General features: G+C 43.6%; 1 protein-coding gene across 7 annotated transcripts in view; it reads right to left on the bottom strand.

The window, feature by feature from the left end:
• Positions 1-531: 531 nt before the first annotated feature.
• Positions 532-11,039, bottom strand: part of LOC109893096 (plasma membrane calcium-transporting ATPase 1-like) — a 133,537-nt gene continuing 123,029 nt past the window's right edge. For 3 of the 7 annotated variants that reach the window (XM_020486178.2, XM_020486153.2, XM_031825507.1), the window contains one exon: positions 4,287-6,395. In XM_020486178.2, the coding sequence (XP_020341767.1) occupies positions 6,153-6,395 (243 nt within the window). In that variant the 3' untranslated portion in view covers positions 4,287-6,152. Of the gene's footprint in view, positions 6,396-11,039 lie in introns of all 7 variants that reach the window. The other 4 variants (XM_031825514.1, XM_020486144.2, XM_020486169.2 and 1 more) reach the window with 2 other exon arrangements.

Below are 11,039 nucleotides of genomic sequence, written 5' to 3'. Positions count from 1 at the left end.
GGTTATCACGTCAGGCCTCTGTGGTGAGATGGGGTAAAGTAGGATGGTCGACTGCATGGCTGCTGTGAGACACATTGGGAATGAACAGACACAGGATACAGTCAAGAAGTACCTTAGCTAATAACCAAGTAGGAATCATTCAACACTAGTGATGAAGCACCCAACAGGGACTTGCTACCTGCAGATAAAACCCTTCATTGAACAGATCTTTGTGCAACTGAATTTAAGTCCCATTCACTCACACATCTACCCATTCCATATCTTCAAGGCAGCATCCTCTCAGTGTATGTTTCACGGGGGACAGAAACGGAGTCGAAATGTGTACGAGTTTGTACGTGCAAGTTTTGTTTGGAAAGCAAGTCAACGTTTGGGGTGTCTCATTCCATACTTAACCATGCAGAACATTGAACACATATTAAACACTTAGCTTTTTTTCCCCCAAATGCAGGTATTTTTTTTCCTCTTTTAGTACAGCGTGGTTTAAGCTACACAGAACACGAAAGTACCAATCAACCAGGTCGGACATATTGCTTTAAACCACAAAATTGTTTATACGTCATGCATGCCACATAGATGGTATTATGTTTATACAAAAATAACACCAGTGTCTATTACTGTGCATCATATCAATGACAGAAAGTTCTTTTTCGGTCTTTTCTCAATTAGATACAATTGAAAATGTATTAAAACACAAGAACTGGTTCGGGTAAATATCGTCCTACGTAAAATAAGGGGTTATGACTTTAAACTGTGATATTCCAGTTTTCAAACCTTTTTTTTTGTTTTATTATTTACAACTGCGGAGAAGCTTCCCCAAAGAAATCCCCCAAATCGAAAGAAATAAAAAGCTATCTAAGAAAGAGAAGCAAATGCAGTCCATTACAGTTGACAGGTATTGCACAATGCCTTAGCAATTTCATTTTGTCATACATGAGTCATTATTGAGACCTGTGCAATGAGAAGGAACAAATCTTACAGATTGGTCAGAAGCCACGGTGGGCTTATCCCATCAGAGAAACCGAACATCGGCTTTATCAGGTCGGTCTAACCGTTCTTTAGTTCTCCCTCCACCTCAGACATGCAGACCTGTTGGTCTGCTTCTGTTGTACAGTTGTGCCAAGGTACAAATAAACAAAAACAAAAACATTGGGGTGTTTCTAGAGGATGGAGTATATGTTCACCTGTGGGATGGAATGGGAGGGCAACCAGTAAGAGATCACAACAGCACAACCAAGGCCATGGCAATAGAAGAGGGACAATCTTAGTGACGCTTCAAGCTCTTTTGTATTCTCTGTCCACGTTTACATGCAAAAACATTTGCTATTTTGGGGAGATGGAAAACAAGGAAAACACCTTCACCTGACAATAATCGTTTAAAACAATCTGTGCAAAAATAAAAAAAGGACAAAAAAGCAACGATTGTACAAAGCAAGACTTTGGCAGAACATTCTTAAAGCTATGCTCGGTGATCCCTGACTGGTTGCCCCCTGTTCATTACCAAGAGTTATAAGTTAAGTTCAACATCATCCTATGACAATATTTACACATACTGAATGTATAAGCGCAGTCTTCCAAATAGAGTAAGTCAGAAGAAAAGAAAAGATTCCAATTGAAAATGTGTCCCCAAAATGAGACTGTCTAATGGTCGAACGGACACCACAGCGAAGGCATCTAGTTTCTGTTTATGGACAAAAACAGGAAGAGGAAGTGATGTCACTACCAGTTTAACAGCTCTACTCTCTTCCCATAAACAGTGTTCTAAGCCATTAGAATTAAAAGGGTAATGCTGAATTTGGATGAAATTCATGCCCTCTTTGACAAGTCGACTAACGTCACTACACAGGCATCCGAGAGCACCGATCCTCTCACAAAATAAGTTAAACTCGCAGTCATATTAGTCTGAAAGAACAGAAAAAAAATTGCAAATAAATTTATATAGAGATTTAAAAAAAAATTACAAAAAATTATATATATATATATATATATATATATATATATATATATATATATATATATATATATACCCCCAATTAATTTAGCACATCTTCAATGTTCTGTATACTACCATGTTCTATTTCACTCACTTTCATTGGACCACATTTGATTTAAAGGAATAGTTCGCGATTTTGACAATGAGGCCCTTTATTTACTTCCCCAGAGTCAGATGAACTCGTGGATACCATTTTTATGTATCTGTGTGCAGTTTGAAGGAAGTTGCTAACTAGTGTTAGCACAATTTATTTAGCATTAGCCCCCGAAACTACCTCTAATTTCCTTCCTACTGGACGCAGATACATAAAAAACGGTGTCCACGAGTTCATCGGACTCTGGGGAAGTACTCTAGATAAAAGGGTCTCATTGCCAAAATCCCGGACTATCCCTTTAAGCTATTGAAAAGAAATAGCAGAATTTAAGATACTCTCTTTAAGACTGTATATAGTGAAAGGGAAAGGGGCGGTAAGACTAAATTGCTGAAAGAGTATGTCCAATCACATGACCTACAGTGAGTAAACAATTTATTTTAATTTAGTTAGCCCCAGCATCAGATGACCAAGCATGGTTTACAAATGTGGCATAAATATACTGTATATAGAACGGCAAAAACATCTTACACCGTCGATTGATCTTATTCATGGTCTGTACTGTCAGCAAAACTCTTCAGCCTATACATATTTATATATTTCCAAAAAGTACTTAATATAAAAATACAGAAGAAGAATTGTAAAAAATGAACAAAAAACATTGAGTTTCTATGAAAATCATGCAAGAAAGCTTCCCCATAACTATGTACTAAGACTCACGAAAGCAAGGGAATGAAGGAGACTAGCCGGTTGGAGTGAAGTGCAGCGCGAGCAGGCTTACTGCATCCAGGCTGACTATGTTCTGTAAACATCGTAGTGGTCCATGACTTATATACTGTATCGGCAGTGACACATTATTTTGTCTTTGTTTTTTTTGTTGTTGGTCAGGGGGAATAGAAAGGAAACCTCAATAACGATGGGATACAAAACAACAACGACAACCTAGAAAATATGGCTCTGAGTAAGTAGAAAAGGCGCATCACCAGAGGGTTCTATCGAAGTAAGCAACCTAGATATGAAAATAAGGTTGAAAATATGGCAGTAGTACATTACTGGTAATCGATAGCACACGTCCTGTCGAAGGGCGTCACAATCTCTGTCACAGAGTTGGTGGCCGGAGGCGGAAAAGGGGGTCAGCCCAAGTTAACACTCTCTCTACCATCATATACAACAATGACCAGGGGAATCATGCACCCAAAAAAATCTTAGGGGGCACAAAGTACGTGAGGATGGCTAGGGGGGTGGTCCGGAGGGGTGGTAAGCCCACCGACCATAAATTGGAGAATTTAGCATTTTTCAAACATCTGAAGCAGCTTTTTTCCCTGTTATCTAGAGCCATAATCATTATGCTTAATTCTATGTAAAAAAAGGTATATTTTTCTGAATATTTAAGCATACCAATTGAGCTGTCTGTATCCTGACTGGTGGTTCTTAAAAAAACAAACAAACAAAAAATATATACTTCTCTGCATCTCTGGTACAATATTGAAAGGAATGTGAGTCTTATTCAGTACATTTAGTTATTGCTTGCTTTTCTGAAGTCTACCAACCTTGCCAGCGGACATGCCAGCTAAGAGGACGACAAGCTAGCTACTCTAACTGTATTGATAGCCTGAAATGGTTTCTTGGTAGCTAGTTATATAAAATTGCTAAGTGCCTAGTAGTATTACAGAGAGAAAAAAAAGGCCCCCCAAAAAGTTATTTTAAACATGAAAAATCTGAGGGAGCACGTGCCCCTGTGCCCCCTACGGGCATGACACCTCTGACGACAACATACACTACTGAATACAGGAGCTCTCATACACATCTCTGGTTGAGTCTATTTTTCTTCTTCTTCTTGTGAGAGTATTCCTCTTATTGTTACACCATTATCTGTGGTTGATTGACATGTGGGGATGTGCTGTGTCCCTATCCTAGCAGGCCGGAGGGAGGGAGGGTGGGAGGGAGCGGTGCCGGGTGAGGAGGGAGGGGGAGATATTGGATTTATATCTGGGCCGCTCACGGTTGGCTCTCCCAGAGGCATGATGGGAGAGATCGATAGTCCCCTGTGTCACTCTGCAGCCAACACAGTGATGCTCGATAACAACATACAACACACTCACACCGGAGCTAACAGGAACAAGCCCAACGCCCCTTCGTCGACAGTGTAAAACGAGGACTAGATTTGTCTTGTTAAGGTACAGAGAATATGTATTTGTGTGGACTTTTTCATTTTTTGTGGATTTTTTTTGTTGAGACAGACTAAAGCAAAAACAATGACCCATTTCTGTCCACAGGAATACGCACGTCCTAACCCCACCCCAAATAATGTTTCACATAACCCATCTCTAAATTCCCATTCTACTCAACACAGATGAAACACGGATAATATACGTCATGCATACGAGCGATGGGGGTGAAATATCATTCACTTCACTCTGACGTTCTTAATCGTACTCCATAGAGGCAGTTTCATAAGCTGTCAACTTACTCTCAAGGGGCTGGGGGAAAACCAGAACCCTGATTGGATGAGATAAGGATGAGGTCATCGGATGAGGGAGATACCTCCACATCGTCTTGCCATGACCCTGCTCCACAGAGAGGGGGTGCCCTCTGGCTCTAGCCTGCTGCAAGCTTTACTTTGAAAATATTGTTTTAAGAGAATTCACTTTTCTGTTAAAATATCGTAGCATTCTTTACACTGTCCTTCAACAAAAACAGGATAAATCATAATGGAATCATGTCAAATGGACCCAGAAGAACCAAATTAAAGTGAGAGATGTTTAGATGATTGAACCTATATCGTTGAAACGCTGTAGTGTGTCAGAATGAATGAAGACATGGTTTCCTGCATTGAACTGAGTAACCCATTAGTACATCCTGCTTCAAAACAGATCAAATGCATACATGCTGTACAATTAAAACACAGATTGAGAAATAGAGAAGAGAAACTTAGTAGCTGAAAGCTGTTAATCACATGGGCCATGTACATCTGATCATCCAATCAGCTTGGAGCGTTGAGCCTATAAAGCATATATACAGTTAACTGCCAAAATAAAGGAAACACCAAAAGTGTCTTAAATAGGGCGTTGGGCCAACACGAGCTGCCACAACAGCTTAAATGCGACTTGGCATAGATTCTACAAGTGTCTTGAACTCTATTGGAGGGATGTGACAGCATTCCTCCATGAGAGATTCCATAATTTGGTGTTTCGTTGATGGTGGTGGAAAATGCTGTCTCAGGCGCAGCTCAAGAATCTCCCATAAGCGTTCACTTGGGTTGAGATCGAGGGACTGAGACACGTACACACACTTTAAACCCCCTATGCTCCTTTGAGGCCTCTTCTTCCAACCATGGAAGCCAAAATAATGGGCAACTAGGTATTTGTATACATGACGGGATGTTAATTGCTTAATTAGCTCAGGAACCACATCTGTGTGGGAAGCACCTGCTTTCAATATACTTTGTATCCCTTATTTAAGTGTCTTCTTTATTTTGGCAGTTACATGTATGTACATACAATATTAATGTACACATGGGTATATTCTTAAAGTTCTGTGCCAGTTAGTGTATGCAGAGTATAAGCTAGTACAGAAGGATAAACATGTTGCGTTTCAGTTCTAGGCTACTCTGAGGTAAAAAAAAAAGAAAAAACTGATATAAAACCCCAAAGATGGACAGAAGGACAGGCTACGGCCTTCGACGGAGCAGATTGGTGGACCCCAAATGGTCCTTCCCACCCATGAGTTAGGGGCACAATGTGATTGGATGCTCTGCATGTCACTCTTCTGCACAGACTTAAAGGGCACACGCGACACAGTCAGTGCAAGCCGATGAGAATGGCAAGGTGGGGGTGGTCAGGTGAAAGGTGGGTATAGGGTTCAGGAAGTGGAGGGAAGAGGTGAAGAGGGGGAGGCGCTGGGACCGGGACCCCTTGCCCACTCTGGGTGCACCCTCTGTGGGATGAGTCTAAGGATCTGAGGGGCGCACCGCTGGTCCTCCTCATGGTGGAGGAGAGGAACTGCAGGGGGGGAGCCAGCTGGCCGACGGGTGGATGGATAGATCAGAGCGGAGGAGAAGAGAGGAGGTGATCAGCAGGAGGTCTCGTGGCTGACGTCTGGAGCTTCTCCCCCCCCAGTCGAGGAGCTGGGGATGGGCTGGATCTCCATATCCACCTCATCGCTGCTGGACTCCTCTCTCTCAGGGATCTGCGCCTCCTCCTCAGACAGGGGGACAAACTCAGGGTGGGCCATGAAGTTATGGATGGAGTTTCTGGATTCTGGGTTCTCTAGCCCCGGGTAAAGGGAGCTACGGAACGCATTGACCACCTTAATCTTTTAGAGAGACCGAAGAGAGAGCGAGAGAGGGGGAGAGACAGAGAGACAGGGGAGATAAAGAGGGGAAAGATGGAGAGAAAGAGAGATAAATAAAAAGGACAGTTAGTATGAGGGTCCTGGCTCGGTCTTCCTGTGTTGATGGCGATGAGAGGAGTCAGGCAGACAGGCAGGGTTTATGGGTAATCTGCTGGGGGGGGGGCAAAAGGTGGTCAGTGAGAGGTGGGATGTGAAGGATTTTGGGATGTCATGGTCGCTCTTTGCAGTCTCGATCACTCACCGATCATTAAATCAAACAGCAAGCAAAAGACAGACAAACAACCCCCGAAATCATACACACAAAAACCTCCAGTCCACTACAATACAGTACATAAGAGCGAAGTGGAAAATAGAGAAGGAGCACCGCAAAACAAATAGAGCACAAAAACACAGAATAATACTAAAATACCAACTTACGAGGTGGGAACAGTTGATGATGACGGTGGACGGATATTTAGCAAGCATCAGGAGCACAACCACACAGCTACTTAATTCTACAACACCCCCCCTCCCCCAAACACCCTGACACATACAGTGCTATCTGAGGCTACAAGCTGCAGTCTCTTATCACTGTGACGCTAGGATGCACACCAACACACCAGCCTACACACAGCTACAGAACAGCACAGCTAGCTGGCAGCATCTCAATGTTCTTCAATGAATAAAGGGATGGAGGGAGTTGTCTGTTGGGCTCCCTGGTTGACGACCAACGACGAGTGGGATATTTGGTGTGATTGGTGGGAGTGTGGTGAGGGAAAGTGCAGGAAGAGCTAGATGATGAGAAGACTTTGGTAGAGGGCATGAAAGGTTGACGCTGCAATGGGGGAAAAAACATGCACTTCATACACACAAACACACACGCACAGTACACACTCAGCCTTTCACACAGAAACACACACGTATAGTACACACTCAGCCTTTCACACAGAAACACACACGTATAGTACACACTCAGCCTTTCACACAGAAACACACACGTATAGTACACACTCAGCCTTTCACACAGAAACACACACGTATAGTACACACTCAGCCTTTCACACAGAAACACACACGTATAGTACACACTCAGCCTTTCACACAGAAACACACACGTATAGTACACACTCAGCCTTTCACACAGAAACACACACATATAGTACACACTCAGCCTTTCACACAGAAACACACACGTATAGTACACACTCAGCCTTTCACACAGAAACACACACGTATAGTACACACTCAGCCTTTCACACAGAAACACACACGTATAGTACACACTCAGCCTTTCACACAGAAACACACACGTATAGTACACACTCAGCCTTTCACACAGAAACACACACGTATAGTACACACTCAGCCTTTCACACAGAAACACACACGTATAGTACACACTCAGACTTTCACACAGAAACACACACGTATAGTACACACTCAGCCTTTCACACAGAAACACACACGTATAGTACACACTCAGCCTTTCACACAGAAACACACACGTATAGTACACACTCAGCCTTTCACACAGAAACACACACGCACAGTACACACTCAGCCTTTCACACAGAAACACACACGCACAGTACACACTCAGCCTTTCACACAGAAACACACACGTATAGTACACACTCAGCCTTTCACACAGAAACACACACGTATAGTACACACTCAGCCTTTCACACAGAAACACACACGTATAGTACACACTCAGCCTTTCACACAGAAACACACACGTATAGTACACACTCAGCCTTTCACACAGAAACACACACGTATAGTACACACTCAGCCTTTCACACAGAAACACACACGTATAGTACACACTCAACCTGTGGTGTGGTACAGATTATAGTCTAATGAGCTCTACTTTGGTGGACTGTATGTGGACCTCATCTCTACAATCAGCATCCAACCTCTGTGATGATTCTTGATATTTCAATTCTTATTTCAGACAGACTTCTCTGGCTATGTGCGTATGTGTTTGTTTAAGAGAGCATTGTGATGTCGAACAAAAGATATTTCCATGGCTCCATTTCCATGCCAGGAAGAAAATAGTCACACACACACACACACACACACACACACACACACACACACACACGGTAAAACAAAGATGAAAACTACTGGTCTGTTATTGTTACCCTGTAGTCAGAAAGGAGAGCGTCTTGGGAGAAGAGAGGGAGACAGGAGTAGAAAGAGACATACGAGTGGGAGAGGAAGGAAACATACGCAGAGCGAGAGAAGCAAGAGATGAAGGAGGGCAACATGGGGAATAGTATCAGAGAAAACAGAGTGAAAGACAAATAAGAAAAAGAGCAAAAGGTTTGGGAATCAAGGCCTACAGCAATTGGATCAGAAAGCGAAAGGAGAAAAGGTCATGGGTGAAAAAAAAGAAGTGCTCATGTTAAACGACCACCATCCAGCAGCTCTAAATGTGTGCATAGATTGGGGATGGGGTCAGGGGTGAAAGGTAGAAGGTGACCGCTTGCCTCAATACCGCATGAGCCTTTAAAGCTGATACAAATTCCTATGAGTTACGGAAAAACAAAAACCAGCTACTTCAATTCCACTTTGTATTCTCAGTCTTACATGACCTATTTCATATATTTAGATATTTTCCACACTGTATTCTTCTAACCATCCTTTCTTCCTTTAATCATATTCACACGTTTTCCAGAGACTTTAGTTCAATTTGCAAATCCGTTACCTGCACCACCTCTTCCATTACTCCAGAACCTCAGTGTGTGACGAGTGTCTCTGCAACCTTGCCTCTTAAGCCCAGGGCTTTAAGTCCTCTAATATGGGTTTGTGTGTGTGTGCGCGCGTCTACATTTGTGTGTAGTACTCTAGGTTTCTAAGTCCTCTCATATCCGTCTGATCTCTGCGTGACTCTCGTGTGAGTGTGTTGGAGGTTGCGAAGATACACCAGTGTACCACAGGCATCCATCCATCCTTTTTACATAACAAAATGTGGTAGAAATATATGGCTATCTTTCTTCCCCATAAATCCTTTTTAGTGAGAAAAAAGCAGAGTGAGATGCAGAGGCTGTCATGGAGGAAGAAGTCAGCTCTGAGGTTGCCAGCCAAGTCTTTAATTTTTCTTTTTTATAAAACACACACTGAGTCATAAGTCCTCCCTGAATAGCGGACTGACAGGGAGAGGGAGGAGAGAGGGAAGAGAAGAAGACGAAGACAGAAAGACGACAAGACGAGAGAGACGGAGAAAGAGAGATTGAGGGCAAGGCAGAAAGAAAGATGCATGTGAAGTAGAAAAACAAGAGGGCCTCATCCATACATACGAGTTAGGGGGCAACTGGAGAAGAGAGACAGGGCACGAGAGAGAATGAGAGAAAGGGGGAAGGAGAGAGAAGGGAGTAGCTGCAGCATCTGTCAGCCATCTCCCTGCAGCCCTCTGAGGGTGTGAGGGTGTGTGTGTGCGCGCGAGCGAGTGTGTGTGTTCGTGCGAGAGTGTGTGTGTGTGCGTGTCTCTCTCAGTACTCTGTTGCTGGGCAGACGGCATGTGTGTGTCTCGGAGGGGGGGAGGAAGTGCTGTGTCGTGGTGTGAGGAATGACGTCCCCCTTTTCTTCCCTCTCACCTCTCCATCCCTCCCTCTAGCAAAGGGCAAGGTCATCCCCCATCCCTCTGTCCCTCTCATCCGTAAAGAGGAAGCTGCCTATCATATCTCACATGACTTAGCTCATCTCTCTACCTAAAACAGTCCAACACCATCACCGGAACGAATGGACTCTCTATACACTAACCACGCAGATGACTGCATTACTTCTGACACAGAATCAATCACTCACACACTCATTCAGTCATACACAGACTTTCTCCTTCTCCACACATGTATCCTCAGGGCTGGACATGGAGATGGCTGAGCTATCAGTGACCAACTGTGACCGTGACCAACTGTGACCGTGACCAACTGTGACCATAGCCCTTTAAGGTGCCCCGTGTGTCTTTAGTAACAGTTGGAGAGAAGGTAGAAGATACATGATTTCTGATATGTTGCCACTGGAAGTAGAAAACAGGAATCTGAAAAATACTAAACACTGCTCACGCACGCACCCACCCACCCACACACACACCCACAGACAGACAGAGAGAGTGACAGAGAGTGACAGAGAGAGAAGTGCTGAGGCAGCTCAGTAAATGGAGTGATGCACGTTTATTAGACAATGCAATTAACCATTCGCTATTAACCCCCGTGAGACCTCCTGGGCCCTGCCTCAGATAACGGCCTCTCAGATTAGGGCCTGCCTGCGGGATGTAACCTTTTCAGATTATATCCTGTGTGAGATTAGCCAGTCCAATTATCTCCCTACCGAGGCCGCTGTATTGCCGGACAGCCAGGGAAATCAAATGGACGCCAGGATTCCAGATGATAGGACTTTCAGAGTTAGGACTGAGACAGATTTGGCTCTTTGTAATTCCTGACAATTATTTTAGGTTGATCTCGTCTCACGGCGAGGTCTCACCTGGGTTAATACATGCAGATCATATTAAGAGTTTGGAGAACTCCAACCCCCAGGATGCACTGGGAAAGCCATAGGAAAGCCAGAGTGAACCGAGGAGAGAGTAAATAAAACAACGAGAGAGAAAGGGAACAAAGCAGA

This window comes from Oncorhynchus kisutch, linkage group LG1, assembly GCF_002021735.2.
Source record: "Oncorhynchus kisutch isolate 150728-3 linkage group LG1, Okis_V2, whole genome shotgun sequence".
Lineage (NCBI taxonomy): Eukaryota > Metazoa > Chordata > Actinopteri > Salmoniformes > Salmonidae > Oncorhynchus > Oncorhynchus kisutch.
This window is presented reverse-complemented; position numbering and strand designations above follow the sequence as displayed.